The 24,236-nt window shown below is 32.4% G+C and overlaps 1 protein-coding gene across 2 annotated transcripts in view; it reads left to right on the forward strand.

The window, feature by feature from the left end:
• The window catches only part of METTL25 (methyltransferase like 25), a 93,030-nt gene extending 72,296 nt beyond the window's left edge, over positions 1-20,734 (forward strand). Inside the window, exons 9-12 of one of the 2 annotated variants that reach the window (XM_006923800.3) lie at positions 7,123-7,216; positions 18,147-18,221; positions 18,799-18,870; positions 20,449-20,734. In XM_006923800.3, the coding sequence (XP_006923862.2) occupies positions 7,123-7,216; positions 18,147-18,221; positions 18,799-18,870; positions 20,449-20,541 (334 nt within the window). In that variant the 3' untranslated portion in view covers positions 20,542-20,734. The remainder of the gene's footprint in view (positions 1-7,122; positions 7,217-18,146; positions 18,222-18,798; positions 18,871-20,448) is intronic. The other variant, XM_015598552.2, reaches the window with a different exon arrangement.
• Positions 20,735-24,236: the final 3,502 nt, after the last annotated feature.

Raw genomic sequence — 24,236 nt, forward strand, 5'->3', positions numbered from 1 at the left:
CAAGGTGATCTCTAATCTGTCACTAATGTCCTTTCTAGCCTAATTCATCATCCCATTCTTCCTCTTCTGCACCCCAAGCAGCTCCCCGTGCACACTGTCCTGGTACACTGGATTAGTCATTTCCCATAAAATTCATTTTGTACCTTGTATGCTTCCTTGGAGCACCTTTATCTACCTGGAATATTCTCTTCATTTCTGCCACCCTGTCCTCCCATGACCTCTGGCAGGTGAAATCCTAAGCATTCTTTTCTTTCTCACCCTTTTATCCCGTAGTATTTAATCTGTGATTCTCTGCTTTTATTTAACTTAATAGTACAATTGGTTGTTTGTGTCTATTCTTCTACCACTTAGTGAGCTCCTAATGGCCAGGATTCAGTCTTATTAAATGAAATGATATAATGGTTAAGAGCAAAGATTCTAAAAAAGCTCTTTTGACCCCAGTTTCCCTCCAACCTCTATACTGTATCTGTTCTTTTCTTTACCAGAAAACTCCTTGAAAGTGCTGCCAATTTCTCTCCCATTTTCTCTTGAATTCCAGTCAGATTTTACTTCCATCATTCCATCAAACCACCCTCTTCAGTGACACTAATGACTCCACGCTGCTGAATCTCATGGTCAGTTCTCAATCCTTATCTTACTTGGCCTGCCATCACTATTTCACTCGACTTGACCATTCCTCACTGCAACCCTTTTCACTCTCATTCTAGAGAAAGTCCCTCACAAGATACTCACCTTTTTCCTCTTTCTCTTTTTTCAGTTTATTTTGCTCATTCTTCTTCCTCTTTCAAACTTTTAAATTGTCAGAATGCTCTTTTCTATCTATACCTCTACTACCTAAGTGATCTCACGGTGTCTCATGGCTTTAAATACCACCTATATGTTGATGAATTCTAAATCTGTAGTTCAGTAAATTACAGTATTGTTCTTCCAGTTGCTCAGGCTAGAAGTCCTGGAGGTATCCTTGACTCCTGTCTTTCTCACACTGCCTAGATCCAGTTTGTCAGCAATTTCTCTACCATTAAATATCTAAAATTCTACCACTTTCTATCATCCTTAAGGCCACTGACCTCATTCAAGTCACCATCATCTCTCATGGATATCATTGTAATAGCCTCATAATTGGTCTTCTTCTACTTTGCCCCTTATATTCTATTCTCTACACCATCGCCATGATCGTCCTTTTAATATTTTTAAGTAAGATTTTGCTTAAAATCTTCCCATGGTTTCTTATTCACTTTGAAATCAAGCTAATTTTACTATGACCCATAAAAGCTTACATAATGTGACTCCTTGTTATCACTCTGATTTTGTTTCTACTATTTTTCCATTTATGTCTATACTGATTTTTTGCAATTCCTTAAAAATGCCAGAAACACTTCTACCTCAGGGCCTTTGCATGTGACATATCCTCTGCCTGGAATACACCCCACCAGATATCCACATGGCTAGCTCACTCTCTTTAGTTCTTTACTCAAAATTATCATGTCTATGATATCCATCATCCACCATCACTCTTCTCTAACATTTATCTGCTTTCTGTCCTCTATCATCAGCTTTTCATCAACTCTTTTTACTAATATACAACATATTTTATTTATTTGTTTCATTGTTCATCCCCCCAGCTCAAATGATGTTTTGTTTGTCTTGTTTTATTCACTGCAACTGGTAGAACCAATAATCTGGCTCCACAGTATTTTAGAAGTGCTTTTGAAAGAGGATAAATCAGATTTTGATTATTCTATAACAGTGTTCTCTGGATCGTTGTCCTGAGGAACAGTGATTCTGTAAGAATACTTTGAGAGAGAAGAATTTCTTAAGTAAATTCTTGATGTAATATCACTCTCTTTAAGATTCCTAGTGCCCATTTATATTTTAAAGACAACTAATAGTTTGGTGCTAGACAGCTGACTGTAACAATTAAGAGCACAGGAGCTCTACTGCCTGTTTTTAAATCACAGTTCTTGCTGGGTAGTAACACTGTCATTTTGGACACATTACTTAACATATTTTTGCCTTGGTTTTCCCTTCTGTAAATTGAGGTGAGTAAATACTAAAAAGAGATGTTTTGAAAAATAATTTAATATCCATAAAGCGCTTAAAACAATCCCTGGAACATAGTGAGTGATTGCTATTATTATTAAAAGAAATCTATTTAACTTTGTTGAAACCAGTGTTTATTTGTTCATACAATCTTCTCTCAAAACTATATACACATTTAGTTAATATTTGTAACATTCAGTCTTTTATGGGTCATACTCTTAAAAAAAAACAGAAAAATCTTGAAAATAATTATTCTCACTCTTCCTAGGACCTCATTTGTGATTTATATGATTAATTTTCTATCAACTCCAAATGAAATGACAACATAATAAAGTCCTCGTGGATATTTTCTTTAACATCACATATATTGACAGTCAACTATAAAATACTATGGAAAATTCTTCTGAAATATGAATATTTTCTAAAATTTAATATTTTCTGTCAGATGCAGTAAGTTCAATCTGCTTTAATCCATACTAGGAACACAGTGCAGCATCCTTTCCCTTTGGTTACTGGCGTTTGCTCTCCTTTTGCTTTTTTATGTCACATCCACTTGACAACAAAATTTCCTATACCAGTAAGACTCTAAATGTGTTTTTTAATTATTTCGGATTTATTGTTACACAAATACTTATACATGTAGACAACATAAATTACAAGTTTTTATTTTAAATTATTAAGCATGAAGTATAAAACTGTAATGGAATACATTTCCTAAGAGATGGATGAGGTACCCTTTATAAGTACCTTTACTAAAGAGTAAAGGATTATTTTGTCTCTGATGCTTCAGAGGATCTTCTAAGCCCTGACTCATAGCAATGCAGGATAGTAATATGGGCGAGAGGTGTGCCTTTCTTTTGTCAAGCTAAAGCAGAAACAGGTTGTGTAAAACTATCTAAACTACAGGCATCTACACAGACATATGAGCTTTAGGAAAGTATATATATAAGAAAGTAAAGGATCTGGAAATTGATTTCTTTAAAATCGTTTCAACTGTATACTCCTTTGAAAGTCTTTGTAGATCTTTCATAGCCATATGAAGATCACACTTTTAAATCATTGCAGTTAGCCTATTACATTCCATGGTAAGTGGTCACTGCATATCTGTATAAGCAGTGAGTGAAACCTCTTAAACAAGCAATAAGTAAAACCAAAACTTTTAACAACTCAAGATACTTAATTTAAAAAAATACCAACACAGTGATATTACCAAAATACTACCTTACTTAACATTTCTGTAGCATTTTAATTTTACTATTATCTTCCACATGAATTATAACATTTACATCTTTCCATTGTTCAATGAATTAGATTTTACCTTCATTTCACCTCCATTTTCTCATTGATGAAATTAAAGCTCTGAGAGGTGATTTGTTCACAGAAGGTGGAATTTAGATCTTTTGACTCCTAATGGTACTATAGAAACAGTACTGTTACTCTTTCTCAGGAGAGAAGTAAACAGTGTTTGGAAGCAGTGCATTAGTCTTATCACAGCAATGGCCACACATTGTTTATCACGATGCTTGTGCTTTCTTTGCCAAATAACTAAGGGACTCATCATCTAATGAGTAAGAGAATTCATATAGAAAATTCATAATATACAGTCACAACATAGAGGAGAATCATAGTAAAATTTACTCTTGAAAATTACTTACATTTCCTACAAACTACTGTGTGCATGGTTTTCGATATTATAAGCCATTGCAGTAATTGAAACGTGTAAAATGTTCAGGTACGTATTGTTTGCCTGTATACAGTATAAATACATATATAAAAGATTTTACAATATTTTTAATGACATACCAAATGCATGTTATTGACTTCATGTAGGATTCAACTCTATCCTTTGAGCATGTGACATCCACAATATACTAGATAGTTTTAGGGTATGAGATTTGAGGGAGGTTTTATTTTGGATTATTTACTTGCTTTTTCAGGCAGATTTGAGCATTTTTATATAAGAGTAAAGACTCAACGAATAAAGAGAAGTTGAATATACATAAGAGGAGGCAGAAGGAGTTGGCATCCTAAGATCCCTGACCTTAGGCATTTTCTGTCAGAAAACAATTATATTAATGATGTTGATTATATTAACTAATTAGCGGACAGAAGGCTTTCTATTTATCTTCATACACTTCAGCAAAAATTAAGATTACAATGAATCTGTAATGTCGTGATACATAATTTTCAAAGGCAGACTCTAAATCTGTGGTATTATATAAGAGAAATGGAATTGGCACTGATTAAAAATTAAAAATGGAATTGCCCCATATTCTGCTCTTGCGCTTTCCATATAGTAAGTTTTAAGATTCTTCTTGGGCCTGCCTCTTTTTTCTTTTGTTTCTTCATTAACAGAATTTTAGTATTTATTCTTAAAGCTGTAGGCCCTTCTAAAGGCTGATGAATGAAATATTCTCCTTTTCTTGCAGCTGCACAAGAGCAGATTGCATTCTGCATCATAACCTCTCTTTGCAGATATTATTAACAAAGATGATTTGAAGACACCCAGACTTTAGAGATTGGTGCCGTGTCCTGCAAAAGTAACCTTTGACCTCCAAAAGTTCTAAAAGTCTGATTTATTATACTTAATCATATGTTGCTTTGGTAATACTTAAACTGGCATTTTTTTTTTTTTTTTGTAAAATATATTTTTTTTAAAACCAAAATGGTTTTTGGTAACTTCCCTCTTCTCTCATATCTAAGAAGGTAATAAAACTGGGTTTTTTTTTCAGACTCTTAGCTGTAGCACTCTGTTTTCAAGTACAGTCGTACAAAAGAGTCACATAAATTCAACAAATTTTTGGAAAGAACTTATTTTTTACACAATTATGCTTTCATATTTTATGGAAGATTGTAAACTTTTGAAGTACCTCTTTGGAGTCCTTAAGGAGCACAGTTTAAAAACAAATTGTTAAATAAAAATAAAAACAAATTGTTGTAACCTATTTCTAAATGTTATGTGTTAGCTTAATTTTAGTATTTTAGTATTTATTAATATTGCTATCCACAGTACTGTTGGAAACAGACATTTTGAAATGCATGCAGTTCCTCCTCTATGAAGTACTTAAAGCACTCCCTATTCTGTGCTGTCCTCTACTCACCATCATGTACTTGTCGCATGGCTTATAACATTTGTTCATCCATCCTCCTTTATAAACTGTGAAAGATTTCTTATAAACTGTGGATGATTCTGTCCCTAGCACAATAACAGAAAATAACCATCATTTACTGAGTGTCATTTGGAAAAAAGCCAAATACTTCTGACTGGTCCTAACTGATAAGTTTAAGTAGTAAGTCTAGGACAAATGATTTGAAAAGAAAGAAAATACCATCCTATCACATGTCTATACCTCATATATATATTTTTTTTAATTATTAGAATTTAGTATCACATAGTTGCACTAAAGCACTAAACTCCTTGTCCTAGAGTACAGCGGAGGGCCTGCATAGCTTTTCTGTGAGAATTATATACACACACTCTTATAGGATGTTGTGAAATCTGCCTACTTCTGTTTGCCTGTAACAGAGGTAGGCATTCTTCATCTATAGTTTAACAATATAAATTATGAATCCTATTGAAGTACTATGCTGGAGATAATATTCAGTAGTAGTTAACAGCCCAGATTCTGAAGTCAGACTTCCTGGATTCAAACTGGGGACAGTTTATTTAACCTCTTCTGTGCTTTGATTTCACTGTCTTTAAAATGGGGATAATTGACCTACCACATGAGGTTGTTGTAAGGATTAAATAAGTAAATGCAGCAAAGACTTAAGAGTCTCTGGCACATAGTAAACATGAAAAAAATATTAGCTGTTCTCGCTCAGTGACTCCCTCTATATTTTAAATTACACTTGTTTATTTGTATAGTTAAGTTTGCCTATACTTTTGTCTGCTTGATTAATAAGTAGATCTACTCACGGTGTTAATGCATTTTTCTCTTACAGTCTAACTAGATGTTTTTGTTTCTGTAAAACACCTTAAAAACATTTTTAAGATGAGCAGGAAATTAATATTAAATGACATCTTTTTCTGGCCACACAGTTAATCTGTGACTTACAAGAGGTACATATCTGTTATATGATGTCTATTATACATAAGATACATAAGTATGTGCAGGATCTGAGATTACACAAAAACGTAAAAAATATAATTTCTGCTTCTTGAAACCTATACTTATTCAATTGACTATTATTTCAAAGCAGTTTTTAAGTAGAGAATTGATAAATTAAAACGATCCTCTAAGAAAATAGCATGATACTATAGGGAGGAATGAAGGGGACAGACCTCAGTCTTAATTAGGAAGTAGCTATAATAATTAGGACATGAGCTAATAATAAGTGGAATTGAGGTGGTTATCTAGAAATGGAGCTGAAGTTATATATTTAAGGTATATTTCAATGGAAAAAGTGATAGAACTTTATGTTTAATTAATCACAGGAGTTAATATTTATGCTGCCAAGAGTAAATGAGCTTTTATTCATTGTTTTTGGTATTTGAAGGTGGTGAGTTTTTTTATTTCCTTGATTTTTACATTATACCTAAATTGCAACCAGAATTGTGAGATGTGATAGTCTAGCTATGCATTATTTAAATGTAAAACCGTCTCGTAATATTTCGTTTAGACTATAATGCAAATCTGCAGGGCATAAATGAGATCAAGTCAGACCCAACTCAGCATTATGGTGTTCATCAGTGGCTAGCATTGAAGTTTTCTTTGCATAGCTGTTGAATTCTCACCACTATTAGCAGGTGTTGCAATAAAATGTGCACTGTAATGATGAGCTAGTAAAATTAAAATGTGTTTTGTAGCACAATGGAAACTTGAAAGACTCATAGTACACTTTTAAAATGAAGCTTTTTAATACTATAAATTTAAAACTTCTTTCTCATAGTATTGTTTTCATAATAGTCTTCCACTGCTGTGTGTTGAAGGATTTCTCAACAGCAAATCTCAAATACTTTATGACGTATAAATTTAAAGTGTTCACAAAAATATTACTACATTTTTATCACATCCAGATCTCTTGCCATATACACAGAAGGAATTTAAAAATATTTTGTGATTCAATTTTGTTTTGCAGTGATCGGCATGTTGGTAAAATTTATTCTAAATCCTCTTCCTTTCTGGATTATGTCAGAAAATCTTTAAAGAAGCTTGGATTAGATGAGTCCAAGGTCAGTATGTGATTACCCATTGTTTTCATAAAACCAGGAGAATTTCTGTGGGGTAATGAATTGAAATAATACAGAATTATTTGCTTTCTACTTTTGTTTGTGAAAAACACTCTAAATTATATTGAAATCAAACCTCCATTATTTTTATTTCAGTTGACCTTTCCTGTCAGTGTGGATAGGTTGCTGTCGTACACCTCCAGAGAGATTCCCTCTTTAGTTTATTCAGGAAAAAGCCTGAATAAACCTATGCCAATTCAAAATCCTATGCCAATTCTCAAATCAAAATACAATGGAAAGCAAGACAACAGAACAAATGGGAAATGTAAATAAAGCAAGAGAAAGGGTTTTAATTTTGAACTGCTTTTAGATAAAGATTATATAACTAATTAAAATTTAAAACTTTAAATTCAAAAAGCCTTTGAATGGGAGAATCATAGAAATTTCTAACACAGAAAAATAAAATCTCAACATGAATGAAATGAGTTATTAACTAAAATATTAAGTTGAGCTTAGATCACTATGGTATATTGATTGATTATAAATTAAAGAATAAAATATGGTTAAAGAAATTAAATTTATTTCTTGAAAGAGAAAAGTTACACAGATATGGTTAATTTATTTCAAAGCTAAAAGGCAATATTTATTGTACCAATTATCCATTTACTCCCCAGTTGCTGTATTACTTAAAGCAAATAAACTGGTACTAATCAGTTCCCTCCCCCTGTAAAATCACTATTAAAAAAAGCATTTCTAACTGATAGGATTTAAGAAAGATTAAGATAACGTACATAGAAGGCTGAACACAACATTTATACATAGTAAATACTAACTAAAGAGTACTAGTTTGTATTATTCTGATCTTTGTATATGTACTACTTACATGTAATAACACCATTGATATGACTCTTATAAATATTTTTATTTAGTCACCAAAATAAAGATTCTTCTAATCTTGAGTAAATTAACAATAGACACTGTTATCATAGTTATTTTATTTCTGGGTTTTGTAAAATATTTTTTTAATCAAAATAGTCTACCTTCTAGTTACTCTTAATTAGTGCCTATTTTAATTTCATGTCTCAATTTTATGCCTTGAATTTGATATCAAGAACACAAAACTTTGCATTATTTTTACAAATAAAGAACTAAGTTTTTACTTAAACTAGAAATGTATTATCCTTTGCCAAAAAACAAACAATAAAAATCCAGAAAGAATTTAACTTATCCTTTCTTATGGCTTTCTCATCCCAGGTTTGTCTTTAATAATAATCATAGTAAATGTTCCCTAATATGCTTATTTTATTACTGTTAAGAATACTCATAGTAACTAATGTTTACTAGCACTTACTATGTGAATAGTTTTGCTAAAGACATCACGACATTATCTCATTTATCCTTTACAAAACACTTAAGTAGATACTATTATATTTCCTCATGTAATGATCTGGAAAGAGAGACTTAGAAAAAGGCAAGTCATTTTCCCAGAGTCAAAAGAGCTAGCAAGTGGTAGACCTGGAACTTGGACGTATATTCAGCTAACATCAACACACAATGCAGTATACAGATGACGTATTATTGAATTGTACCCTTGAAACCTATGTAATTTTATTAACCAATGTTGCCGCAATAAATTTAATTCAGAAAAAAAAACAAAAAAACCTCAATTGTTAACCACCACTATCCTGAGAAGTGAAATTAGAAACAAAAGAAAAAAAATTAAAAAGACTAATGTAGATAAGTATCACTATGTAAATTGTCTTAAATGATTATCTTTATTAATAAAAGCAATAATAGTGCCCTACTGATTTTTTTCATAATACTATTTAAGCTCGTGAAAAAGAAATATGTCGACTAAAATTGGTTAGAAAAAGAAAAGGAACAAGACACCTAAGCTGGAAGCCACTGGGGGAGGAAGGTACAGAACAGTGTAAGGTGTTTAAAAAGATATACTGGTGAGAGGAAACAAATAGATGAGTATATGTAATTTGGGGGTTGTTTTTCATTTCTTTGTTTTAGGGGTTGTCTTGCTTGTTTGTTTTAACATTAACCCAAAGGAATTAAGAGTTGTGTTCTTCAGGCCAGAGTGGTTGGAAATAGGATGTTATAAAAAACCAAACTTATATTTCCAATCCAATACAAAATCCTATTATTTTTCTCCCACATCATGAAGTATCAGTGTTAAAATGAAAGTTTTGACCATGAGCACAGTAAAAAGGGATTTGTGTATAGTTTTATTTTTAAAATGAAACTAATTTTCACCTGAGATTCTGACTACTAAAAAGTACCAAAACCATTTATATTTAAAATATTAAATATACAAAAGTATTTAGAAGATCTTTGACTAATTTGTAATCATTTATTAGCAAACTATATATAATTGAAAGTGTCATGATTTGTTGGTGTGTTTCTTATCTTTTAAAGTACATCTCTTTATATATAAAACTATATAAGTAAACAGAGTGCCTAGAAAATCTACTAACATTTTTTGTATACATTTTTGGTCACAAGAAATCATATTAAACATGTGGAAGTAAACAGAACATTCACAGACAAATTATCACTCTAAAGGAAACCAGAGCTGCATGTGCTAGGTATATAAGTAGCACATGCACAACTTAAAAGGTGAATCCGTAAGTCCTGTAGTCAGTTGTGAAAGACAGCATTAGACATTTTCTCTTAGAGCAGGATTTCTGAAACTCAGAAGTGCTTACGTTTGGATAATTCTTTGTTGTGAGGGAAACTGTCCTGTGCATTCCTTGTAGGATGTTTAGCAACATTCCTGGCCTCTACCCACTAGATGTCAGCAGTAGCACCCTAGTGATTAAAATCCAAAAATTTTAAAGAAAAAAAAAATCTCCAGACACTGCCAGAAATGCCCCGAGCGATGGAATCACCCCAGTTGAGATCTGCTGTTTGAGTACTTGTCATCCGGATAATTCCATATACAGTCATCTGACATTTCCATTATAAATTCCATGTTTAAAAAAATTTTTGCCATGTTTCACCAAAAAGCATGGAGAGGGGAAGAAACAGTGATTCTATTTTCACATTTTTGAAGACTTTTTATTCAAAATGATCCCCTCCTTGATCTTTAATTTTGTATAGCTCTAACCACTTAAGTGTGATATTGTTTTAGTCCTATATAAAATATAGGTCTATTTAAGAAGAATGTTTAGATTTTACAGTAAAGTTAAGCTCAACTCTATACCACTGGGAAAAAAATTTGTGGCAGAAGATAACTACCTTATATCGGCAAGTATACTGTTCATATTAGAAAGATTTCTTAGACTGAAATGTTACAATAAAATTCATGTAAAGTTCAATTACTTCTTTGTAAACATTTTAATAGAGCTTTAAAGATGTCTAAAACAACAAAATCCTACTGATTAGCTTTACCTATACCTAAAAAATTAGGTTTTCTCAAACTTTATCTTCTGTCCCAAACTTTGATATCTCACCAAATTTCATAAAACATCCAAAATAATCTTTAAAGTTTTGTATTTTCTTCATGGTCCACAGCATTGTATCTTCTTTAGTATTACTTTTCTGTCTTTCTGTCTCTTTCCCCATACATATACTGCACACACACAAATGCACGAGCGTGCGCGCACACACACACACACACACACACACACATATACTCACACACAAAGGATTTTGAAAGTGTCAGAACTGGTATTGTTTGCTAAACAAAGAATGAGCTGGAGTATTTGTCCATAAGAAGAGAGAAATAATAGGAGTTTATGTTTTAGAGCTTGGTGTGTATGTTAAACACATATTACAAATACTCAAATGAAGAAGAAATTTCAGATAATTGAGAAGTGAAATAAAGACAGTAAAACTGGTGAATTGATTGGGTGTGGAGTTTTATACTATTGAATGGACAAAATTGAAAACCACTAAACTAGAACCCTAATAGAAGTAGATAGAGAATAATTCAGAAAAATAACTTTAGTTATTTTTTCAAAACTGGCCAGCAAAAGCAAAACTTTTGAGACCAAAATTATTTAGTTATTCATCAACAAACATTTACTTTGAAGACTTTCATCTGCTAAGAACAGTGGAAACTCTGGAGCTTCAAAGGTGATAATATATATAACCCATGGAAAAAGAAAACGAGTAATTATAGCATGAACTTAAAATAACAAACAGTTTATATATAAAGTGTGGTGGAAGCATAGGGAGAAGGAGTGACTGACTCTGCCTGTGAAGATTTCACAAACAACATTGGTGCCTTAGCACGGTCTTGAAGGATGCCCAGGGGTTTGTTAAGCAAACAAAGTGGGAAGGTAGGGATCAAAGAATCCATTTCAGGTGTGTGGAGAGGGAGTAGCTTGTGCAAAACCACAAAGATCTAAGAAACATGTTTCTGGACTCAGCATTGCTGGAGTATAAAGCAAGTAGAAGTAGGGGAGGCAGTGGTGAGAGATGAGGGTAAAGGAGAGGACACGTGGAGAACCAAGTAAGTGATCTTTGGATGTTAAATCAGAGTTTGATCGGGACTAATCAATTACTAATCATAATTGCCAGGTGATTCAAATACAGGTGGGAGGACAAGAATCATTCCACAGTATGGCCAACGACAAATGTAAGGAGCTCATAAACTTTTCCATGTGGTAATATATCCATAAATGATCTAGGCTGAATGAGTTCCTTTGACTCTAAAGAAACAACAAATTCCTAATACAAATTAAATATTTAGAAAACCTGTCATCTTTGATGATATGAGAAAAACAATGCCTTATTCCTATAAATAAGTTCCTACAGCTTTTTGCAACCACGAAAGTAATTGATTCATAGAAGAATTATTAATGGATGTTAAAACCCTTAGGTAAGAGATTTTTAGAGGACAGGATGTTTACACAAAGTACCTCCCACAGATTATTAATTTCAAAAGTAGATAAGCCTGGTTGACACCCTATACCAAGTGATCAAAGTTAGCATCACCATTAATGGAACAAAATGACATTATCTGCCTCTGTCTTATTTTTTAAATTAATTTATTGGGATGACATTGATTAATAAAATTATGTAAGTTTCAAGTGTATAGCTCAATAATACATCATATGTATATTGCATTGTGTGTTCACCACTCAAAGTTAAATTTCCTTCTATCACCATATATTTGACCCCCTTTGCCTTTATCTACCTCCCTTCCTCCTCCCTTTCCCTCTGGTAACCACTAAACTGTTGTGTTTCTATGAGTTTTTGTTCATTTGTCTTGTTCATTTGTTGCTTTCAGTTTTATATCCCACATATGAGCGAAATCATATGGTTCTCAGCTTTTTCTGTCTGACTTATTTTGCTTGGCATGATAATCTAAAGGTCCATCCATGTTGTCGCAAGTGGCAATATTTCATCTTTTCTTATGGCTGAGTAATATTCTATTGTACATATATACCATATCTTCATTATCCGGCCATCTATCTGAGGCTATTTCATTTGTTTTACATGTCTTGGCCACCACTGCAATGAACATCACGGTGCATATATCTTTACAGATAAGTCTGTCATCAACAAGACAAGTAATAACAAGTATTGGAGAGATTGTGGGGGGAAAGGAACCCTCATACACTGCTGGTGGGAATGCAAATTGGTACAGCCACTATGGAAAACAGTATGGAGGGTTTTCAAAAATTAAGACTAGAAGCACCATGTGACCCAGCAATCCCTCTACTGATATCTATCTACCCTAAAAATTTGAAAACATTTATCCATAAAAATATATGCCTCTGTCTTGCACAACATATTTTTTAAAGAATTCAGTCCAGGATGTGGCATTGTATTCAATCATCATGTTTCTCGTCACATTTAATTTAGAACAGTGTTCCTCAACTCTTTCGTCTTTTGTGACATTGACGTATTTTGAAAAGGCCAGTTGTCTAAGAGTTTCCTCATGCGTAGATTAAAGTTATGTGCTTTGGGGAAGAACATTACGTAAGGGATATTTGTGCCTTTCCCAGTGCATCTAGTTATTCAAGCCCTATCTCTATATATATCAAATCACGTCATTAAAGAAGTATATTCCCCTGTATCTACTCCTGTATCTACAGTAGTTCATCCATGTAGGGGTGCATTATAAGAATTATGATAAATAGTGTGCCTTTATCAAGATTTTAAGAAGGAAGAAATGTGACTTATTTGATTGCAAGGAATGAACATTTACTCAGATTTTTTCAATAATTGGTGGGAGATTATTCCAGGAATACATACACTTATAAGAAAGGCTGGAATCTTTCAGTTTCACGAGAATTCAGAAAGGTGTGTACAGCCTGGTCTAATTAGGATGTAGTTTGTTAATAGGAGCAGGATTCAAAACAGACATAGTGATTGAGTTATTGTTACTTTCTGAGCAATAATACATATTGCCTAAACCTTCACCATTATGGTGATTCAGCTCCTAAACTACCAACTATTTCAGTCTTTGTCCTGAATCATTTTTCTCTCTGGACTTTGCTTATTGATTGTTGTTTATTCATGACTATGCTTTTCACCTTCAACAAACTTTGTACATCACTTACAGTCCCCTTACCCTCACCCGCAGAAAAAGATCTAGTTGAGTAATTTGATCTCTTTCATAACTGTTCGGATAGACTTTATTCCACACCATTTTATCAGCAGGGCCACCACATATGTTATTCACTTTTACTCTGCACAAAAGCACCTAGCTAAGGGCACAAGTAGAGCTAAAATCCCATGTTCCATTTATGATAGTTGCCTTGACCTAGGGCTGCATCCACTTGAAGGTGGGGAAGTCTTTTTTATAATTCTCACAAAAATACCATATCGGCTTGTACCAGCAACCCTGTCATAAGTCACAAATACCCTAAATCCAGTAAAGTGAGAAAGGTAGAAGAGAGGAAGCATGTACCTGCAGGAAGACCTGTGCATAAGTTGCAGCCCGATGCAGACCCTTTCCCCAAGCAGTGATTGGGCAGGAACAAATTAAAATGAGGCTGAGAGTTTGAGGCATTCTGAGTCTTAATTTAGTTGATATGAGGATATTTCTGGATTTTTAGTAAAGACAATATTAAGAAGCTTTTTTATGTTATCTGGGTTCTGTTATATAATAGTCAACATAATTTCTGCTTAATTTTTCATGATAGGATGATCTTCAGAGAACATTCAGCTTATTTCTTTTTTGCCTTAGCTGTCAGGAGGCTTAAAGCTCAATTTATGCTTGATTTCAGCAACTGTACTTAGCTAGGTTATTTGGGTATCATGTTCTTCTCCCTTGAGTTATATACCCTTGAGAATTTATCTTTTCTTTAATAGCCCTACTATTGATATTTTATGCTTCATGTTATAAACCACCTCAAATTCTTCTTGAAAATAAGCATATTATTAAAAATAAAGTTTCCTTTAACATATAGATCTGGAGCAATTAAATTTGGGGGAAAAACAAGATCTGGAGCAATTAAATTTTGGGGAAAAACAAGAATTAACAAACTTCTTTGAAATCATGATCAAAAACAATATGTCAAAGTTATATGCAAAGACCAAGCCTAAAAACATTTTAATGCCAAATTCACAGAAGATAAAAGGATATTTTTATTAAACAATAGAACATTCTTATGTAATACAAGTTTAATTCTATATAAGAATAGCCACATTGCCTATAAAAATTATATTTATTCTCCCAGCTAACCAAAGAAAAGCATTAGGTATAGAAATGTCTCCCTGGCAACCAGTAGCTAGCTCTAGGGAGTAATAGAAGATACAATCATTGAAAGCATAGGAAAACTCGTTACAGGTCTTACTTATTTTTTAAGGAAGAAAAATAAGAGCTGCTTAATTATTTTATTAATACTATTAATATAGGAAAAAATTTTAAAGTCACATTATTTTAGATTATTAGAATTATTGTATAAAATCTACAAATTACTTATTTAATTCAAATAAACAAATATATAATTATATTATGTATCCGTAATCAATTTTGGAATGAATATGAGCTGAAATTTATATTTGTAGATTATGCTATTCAGATAGTAATAAGTTCAAATTTTATTTCCATTAGCTAGAAAATATGGGAAGAACTTTATGTATTACATTTCCTTTCTTTTTAAGAAAACCTCTTATTTCCCATAAATTTCAAGCTTAGGATGATTAGTTACATACATATCCTTTATAAAACTGAAACATACTGAGTCATCTTTGCGTTGTGTGCTCCAAAAGATTCTCAGTGACTTTCTTTTGAGTAATCATGTGAATAACTTCCTTTGTCAACCTAAGACTATCAGGCCCACTTCAGCCTTACTGTCACTGGCTTTGCCTTTCTTAGCTCCCTAGGCAAGGCCAGCTAATTGACCTTAACTCCACATTCACCTACCTTAGTTCTCGAACCAATCATGACCTAGCCAAAGGTATGTCAGCATCCTCAGTCCTCCCATGTAGTGGTGAGAACTAGGTCAATTGCTAACTCATCTTATCATGTAGGCTGGGGAGGATATCTGAACAACCGTGTATATCTCATCTAGTCATCTAACCCATTTCCTGTTAAGTTGAAGTTTGGTCACCTTTGCTTATCTGGACCCCCTTATATGGATCTATAAAAAGACAAGTTTAATAACTATGTGGAGGAGAAAAGACAAATGTTACATGGACAATAATTCCAAATAATTTACTTAGATACCTTACCCTCAAAGAGATGGAGCATAACTCCCTACTCTTTAAGTATGGGCTGCACAAAGTGCCTTTCTTCCAAAGCATACAGTATGGAAAGGGTGAAAAAGAGGAACTTTTTAGTGAAGAAACCTGACAAACATATCTCAACCAAGTAATCAAAGTCAACATCAACAGTGATAGGTCATATTGATAGTATGTACCTTTGATGATGTTAGGAACATGACACTTCTATGGACTTCCTCTCAAAAACCCATAGCCCCAGTCTAATTATGAGGAAAACATCCAATAAGTCACAGTGAAGGAACGTTTTGCAAAATGCCTAACCAGTACTCCTGATGTTAGGATTAAATGAGATAATGTCTTTATTTTAAAGTTTTCATATAATCTCTGTAATCTAATCTGATCAGACAGTTGAGCATTTAATTGAAATAGTTGATTAAAGCATGAAATCATATCTTAAACACTGATTTTTTTTTACTTAAAAACATTAATATTCTTTCATTCACCAAGCCTTTGGTGTAAGAACAAGGCTGATTTGCTTTTTGAACACAGGTTTGCATATAGTTTAACTACTTGAAGTTCTACCTTCACGTTTTTGCATCAAACATATCTATAATATAGAGTCTACAACATCCACCTTTGTTTCACTTAAAGTGAAGCAACAGACTTCCTTTTTTTTTCTTTAAATAGAAGAGTTAAGGTGATGTTCTCACCTTTTCTTTTCAGAATCACACAAAAGCAACAAATAGATTGAGAAACAGAAACACAAACTCCTTTGACAAAATCAGAAAGCATGTTAAATCTCAAACCATGGGTATTGTGAAGTACAACAAAGGTAAACAGGGAAGCAGAAAGATGCCAAGAGAACACGCCTAGGGTTATAGATCACCAACAAAACCAACAGAATACAGTTCTCTGAAGTGGCAAAATCATCAGTTCCTAGTTCATATGGTGCCTCCCAGTTTGGCATAAATGAGAAACAGAGAATATAGGAGAACCCAAAGTATCATATTGAAAAACCATGTTTGTAGGAATCAGTATGCCAGTGAGGCAGGACTGGAAAAAAGATTGTTCTGAGTTTTCCCATAACTACTGATCTCAGATGGCAAGAGAGAAGTAAAGACTAAATAAAGACTCATTTAAACACACACAATTTTTTGAGATGAGACTTTTTGCTGGCTCGAAGTGCAGGCCTGGATCCAGTCCAATATACTCTACTGCGGAAATTTGATCCAGGGGGTGCTCACTTGATTCAAAGATGGGCAAAGTTTTAAAGAGGATGGGGGAAGGGGCACAATCTGGATTCTGTACCAAGGGCAAGTCTTCTCTGGATGGCTACACTAGAAATTGAGACAAAGCCTTACTTTTTCACTTGCACTTTTGTACTTTTTAAATTAAAAAAAAAAAAAAATTGTGCAATAATAGAAAGAATAAGGGCTTTGAAAACAATAATAAATTTATTTAGACATTTGCAAGGAAATCTGAATACAAATCCTTTCAGATTTCTTTACTCTTTTTATCCAGTCTTTCATTTGTTTTGACCACACATAATTTGACATCAGTTTCCTCTGGTAACTTTCCTTTATCAAGCCTTTCACAAAGGCATCCAACTTACAGAAACAACTTTTTTTTTTGCATTGATATTTCATTGATTATATAATATTTATATCATTACAATAACTGGCATACTGTAAAAAGTTGAGAAACAAATACAATTGATTCAGTAAGCATAAAGCTCCACTGGTGGGAACAGAAACATGTAGGTGGTCTAAAAAGTGGCTGGCTAACCACAAGGGTTCACTGTACAATGGATACAGTATGTTTCAGAGAAAAACATTAATGTTCGTTGATGGATTTATTGATGTTAAATTACCTTAAATATGAATATATGTCATAATTATGTTCCTGTTGTCTTTGAATTATTCTAAGATACATCGTTTGGGATATATTGTTTTAAATCTTAATTTTATTCAAAATGTTTATTGAGTTCCTACTACGTGGTCCTAGCATAGAAACAAGTAAAAGTAAGTATTTTATCATGACTTGTTGAAATTAACAGGATTAACAGGATGTTATTGCTGATTTTATTTGTGATATGCTGAATAACCTATATTGGTGCAGAAGATTGAAGTTAAAAGAATTTAGAGGTATATTGACTTGCTTCATGAACATCCGTAGAGTGTTTCAGATGCCTAGCTTGTTTTAAATTTTTGTTATGTTTATTTTACTTTAGGGAATTTTTGACAAGAAAAAAATTTTAACTATTGTTAAACTTATTGTTATTTGTTGTTTTATCTTGAAGCTGCCGGAAAAAATTATAATGGACTACTATGAGAAGTATAAGCCTAGAATGAATGAGCTAGAAGCTTTTAATATGGTAAATCTCAGAATTAAACATATTAAATTGGGTATATTGCTTAGACTGAATAGGATCCTATTAAATTTTATTATGGGGCCAACCGATCTATGTTGTTTTTCTGTTACTGTAGGAAAACCGTTTGGGATCATTTCCTATTTCAGAACTATATTAGGTGTCAGTAATGTAATAAAGAGAACACATGGTAGATTTCTCTTAAAGTGTATTATAAATGCACAGAAAGAAGTTTCAGAGTTCTTTGAACACATATTGGTCTCAATTCTGTTATTTCACAAGCATTCCTTTTAATGAATTTCATTCTTAGTATCCCTTTAAAAGCCTTCTATCACATACGTATAATGGCTTTTGGATTCTACCTCAAAGTCACTTAAAGGACATTCTTTTCCTATTATTACTAAAGAAAAACTTTTGATCTCTGCAGTATTCATTTTCCGAAGATGTACAATGAGTATTGAAGATTTGGCCTTATACAAACTTCTATAGATATATTTTCTTAAATAGTCGTTAAGTTAGTCTTTTTAAAAAAAATTTTTTTTTTTTTTTAATACTACCATTCCTAACTTATTCTTCCTTTTAGTTGAAAGTTGTTCTGGCTCCTTGTATAGAAACATTGATACTTCTGGATCGACTTTGCTACCTGAAAGAGCAGGTAAGTTATATTATTTTTGAATGCATAACAAATAGCTTTATTAAATCCAGTAGTATGGATCTACTTATATCTAGGATAAGTTTCTTTCACATAAAACTTACGATAACTTAAGATTAAGACATAATTTTTCTCATTATATTTTCAAAGTTTAAATGTTTATTTCATCTATTTTCAAACATAAACACCTGTATAACATGTTTTAAGCAACACTGCCATAATAAAGCTTACATTCCTTCAATTGTATGGTAATTACTATATAGTAGAAGTGAACCCAAACCATCATAAATGATGTATTATATAGCTAATAGCTAATAATAGTCAAGACTTAAAAGATATCATATATATGTTACATTTTTTAGGAATTTGCCTTATTTCACTTTTAAATTTTTGACATATGCAGTCTGAGTTTAGAGACTTCTTTCTGATCTATGAAGACTGCTTCTGTTCTTATTTATCTATGTTGAATGACTAAAAAATATTGTCCTTTTGGTTATCTTTAGGGAAAATAGGTTTTTTGTTTTGGTTTTTTTTTTGTAGATTTTACTTTGTTGTGATCAAAATAAAGTTTCGTGAATTGTTTAAACTCATTTATGGATTCAGGCTTATGTTTCCACTATATAAACCCTTTATTTTAACAATTTTGTTTTATCATATAGGGAGCCTTCATGTTCTCCTTTTAAACAGGCTACTTGGAACAAACAGATTTTAATAAATGTTTGCTTTTGTTCTATTTTGTAATTTTATGGAGAAAGGCAATTCTTAAATATTTAGAAAATGACGTATTTTCCTAAGCTGCTAACTCAAAAAGCACTGCAAAGCTTTGGTTCCAAAGTTGGTAGGTGACAGAATCAGTTATATTTTACTAGGTACTTATCATTTCCCTTTTCAAAACAATTTTTATTGTCCTAAGTAAAATAAGTAGTCAAAACAGTGTGCACAAAGATTAATAGAGTGGTAATGAGGTAATAGAAATCATATAAATGTCAGTTTGTTAATATTTTAAATATTTTATTATAAAACTAATACATATTTAGTTTAGAAAATTTTAAACAAAGAATATAAAAAATAAAATTAAAAGTAACAATAATCTCACCTTTCAGCACTATTAAAGTTTTAGTATGTTTTCTAGTGTATCTCTCATATATATATACATGTACATTTATTGCATATATATGTATGTGCACATATTTTATACTTTATTTAAAATTGGAATCAAATTATAAATGCAGTTTGCATCTAATTTTTTTCATTTATGAGATTTTTTTTTATCATTAAACCTACAGAGGCTGAATAATGTTTCATCATATAATAATTTAAGTAATACCTAGTTGTTATTGATAAATTGGTTTTTCACAGCAAAGAGGAACCCTGTTGTTCATTCTCTATGTACATTTTTAATTATTTTCTCAGCATAAATTCCTGAAGGTGAAATTGTAAATATTAGTTTTATTCAACAAAGAATAGTTTTATATAGTTTGTTTTTTACATAGTTTTTATATTACAATATATAGTCTGACCTACCTCTCATTTTTATCATCAACAAATGGCTTTATTTCTAAATCACTTATCAATTTACAGGAAGATATTGCGTGGTCTGCACTTGTGAAGTTGTTTGATCCTGTGAAATCTCCCAGATGTTATGCTATTATTGCTCTGAAGAAGCAGCAATGATTTCAGTTGAAGCAAGGTGTTAAATGTATCTGTGGAAACTATTGCTAATTTTGTTTTTTGAAACACTTATGTCAAGTAATATTTTTAAAACATTGCTTTATATTTTAAATAAAGAATACAAATAATATCTAACAACAGAATGTCGTATTCTTTCGCTGTCAAAGCATATATTAATAAGAACTCATGAAAATATTATAAAAAGATTGACCTACATTCCTGATTTAGTGCTTCAATAGGACATTGTATTCTGAGCCTTGTTTTTCTGTTCAGTATTTGAGGCCTTTGATATTTGCTACATATCACATTTTTCCTTTTATTGACTTTAAAACAGATGAAAGGTATAGGTGTATGTATAGTAAAATTAGTACTGAAGATCATTTGCATTTTCCTCCACATTTTGGAACGATTTTCCATGTTATCAGAAGGTTAAGAATCCATATTTAAAGGAAAGAAATACCCAGGAACCAGGCCAGACATAAGTGCCTAATATAAAGCATATTTTACACTGCGTTTTAATCTAAGTTACGTAAGGAGATATTCTGTGCCCTTAAAGGAACATGCATCTTATAAGTGAAAAATTCATTTTAAGGATTCCTGAGGTCGTTTATGTTAAAATAAGAGATGGGTTGGCACTTAACAAAATTACCTTGTGCTTCGTAAAAAACCACCAAGTAAAGCAAGAGTAAATGAAAGGCGGCCGGCACTGTACCCATGCAGTACAGGCTCTTTCACCAGCAGAAAAATGGGAGGTTTCTGATACACTCAGAGTAGATGGACAGCTGGGAGAAGCTTCCTTGATGCCCAGCCAGAGACTCTCCTAAACAGAAAAAGTAACTGCTTTCTTAAATTTTGGAGTCTATCCACAGATGAGAAGGACATTTTGGTCAAATTAGCCATTTTTTAAGCTTGTTATTCTAGAAATTTTCAAACACATCTAGAAATGGAGAGCAGAGTATAATAAATCCCCATGTACTCATCACAAGCTTTAACAATTATCAACATTTTACCAATATTGTTTGATCTGTACACACGATTATGCACATGAACACATTCGCCACCTCCCCCACCAGAGAATTTTAAAGCAAATCTCAGGTAGTTTATTATTTTATATAGTATATATTTCTAAGTTTAGGACTTTTTCCATATTAACATGTTACTTGTCCTCATTCATATTTCCATGATTAGCACAAAAAGTCTTTTATATCGGTTTGATTCAGAATAAAAACAGGGTTCACATATTTACATTTGGTTCATATGTCTCTTTAGATTGTTTGTTTTATTTCCTCATATTTACTATATGAGTAACTATCTTAGAATGAGCAGAAAACCTTTCCAGCCTACTTACTTTCCATTCATAATTTTACCTCATGTAAAATTTTAAACTGTTCTTTGATACCCAAATATTTATATAACATTTATTTCTCATTATAATAAAGAAAAAAGAACTTTATATATGTAAAGCACTGTTTAGAATAGAGAAGTGAATTACAACTGTATCAAGGAAACTTCATGGGAGTTCCCTATGTTTTAAAATGTCAGAAATTTCCATTTTTTCAATTAATGTTTTCCATTTTTATTAATCAGAGATAAATGTGTGATTCAAGCATCTAATCAACATGTGATGACCTGTATGATCACACTAAGATGATAATATTTGAGCAAAAAGCAAAAAAAATATAATATTTTAGTAGAATTGTAGCTTTATACACATGAATTCCCCCACCCCCACACCCCGCACACACACACACACACACACACATTACAGTGTTTGTAGCTTCTCATCTAAAATCTGCTCTTCAGAATTTACTTACCCTTGAGCTAAAGAATGTTGTTCATTGGAGGAGCATCAGTTCTGACTATTACTGTCCAGGTAAGCTAAAGCAAAATTGTTAATATCTCAGAACCTTGTTTGCAAGATAATTTTATTTAATATTTATTTTATAAACATTTATTGAATGCCTACTCTATATTATAGATTATGCTAGGCACTGACAGTATGGAGACAAACAAGGTACTTCCTTGTCCTCAAAGAGCTCACAGTCCAGTGAGAAAGACGGACAATAAAATTACTAATTACACTAGGTAGGAGCTCAGGGCTGAGAAAGTCAGAGTTTAGGATTCTTCAATTAACTTTGGGGAAGAAAGACTCAGTAATATTAGTGCCATAATTTAGATTCATGTGAGTTAAATTGTTTTGTGGCTTTGGGTAAGTCACAGTATTTAGTGTGCCTCAGTTTTCTCATCTCTAAAAGGCATATAAGAATAAACTTACTCATAAGGTGGTTATGAGGAGTAAAAGAATAAACATATGTTATTGAACTCCCTTAAAATATCTCCAGACAGCTTGTTAATAAAGCAAAACTAAGTTTATTAGAACTCTGCGATAATAGAGGACTCTGCCTTGACTGTCTCTGAAGGGGCAAGTCAGGGTAGGATATTCATAGGGTTTGGGAGACTGGGTTAAGTGGTTTAGGTGAAACAGACTAGGATTTGGGAAAGTTCATGACATAATAGTTTTATGATTGGTATCTATAATAAGGCGAGAGTCTTGAACAAACTCTTGATAAGTAAACTGTTTTCTTGGTAAGTGAACTCTTTGCCAAGGTGAACAGATTGTCCAAGATAAATGAATATATGGCAATTTCTTGAAACAAACAATGAAAATATTTATTGGTTTACAGTCTTATCTTTTCTGGGCAAAGTTTTCCTGTAACAAACAAATAAATCATGTTGACACACGTTGTCTCAGTTCTTAGACCCCATTGCTTTCTTATATTGATGCGGATGGTTGCAGTTCTCAATGTAAAGCACTTAGTTCCAGACACATGATGCCTAATATAAAAGCAATAGTTGTGTTTGTTAAATGCCCTAGAAGGATAGAAATGGGAACTTAACCATATCTATAGTATTGATTTTATAAGGGAAAAAATGTGTTCTGTATTCTAATCAAACAACTTAAAACTGGATTTTAGCATCCCCATTTAAAATCTGAGGAATTGTGTCTGATCTCAGAATCTAACTTAGCAGGGTCAAGCCTGGTTAGTACTTGGATGGGAGACCACCGAGGAAGACTAGATGCTGTAGGCATAAAAAAATTAAAATAAGGGATTGTAAACTGACAAGGTCCTTGCCATCATTTCTTTGTAAATGTGTATTATAGTCCAGAGACATGCTATTAAAATAGACACAAGTGAACAAGCTTCTAATCTTCATTTTTGGTGATCCTAACTTTAATCTTCAGGAGGCCTAGAATTGATAGAAATGACCCAAGAAACACAGATGAGGCTCCTAGAATATGTCTGTGTAAAGGACTCTATAACTCATTTGAATTGCACCTCCCAACAATTATCCAGCATATTTCTATATCCAGCACCTAAGACAGTGCCTGCAACATAAACTGTTCATGATGAGTATTTTTTTAAATAGATGTATCAGTTCTGCCTTAAATTATCTACCATAATGTCCTATAGATGTATTATCTGATGGATTTCAGTCTTCATGTACTGTAAAACATTGATTGGTGTTCTCCTAAGGACTTGTATTAACTCATTTAATCCTCACAACAACTCATGAAGTAGGTATATTATTTTATCCCTATGTAATAGATTAGGAAACTGTCAGAAGTAAATATTAATCTTCTCTGAAAATAACATTCTAGACCTCACATTATTTCTACATTTTTGCCAATACAGTGT

This window comes from Pteropus alecto, unplaced genomic scaffold, assembly GCF_000325575.1.
Source record: "Pteropus alecto unplaced genomic scaffold, ASM32557v1 scaffold76, whole genome shotgun sequence".
Taxonomy (NCBI): domain Eukaryota; kingdom Metazoa; phylum Chordata; class Mammalia; order Chiroptera; family Pteropodidae; genus Pteropus; species Pteropus alecto.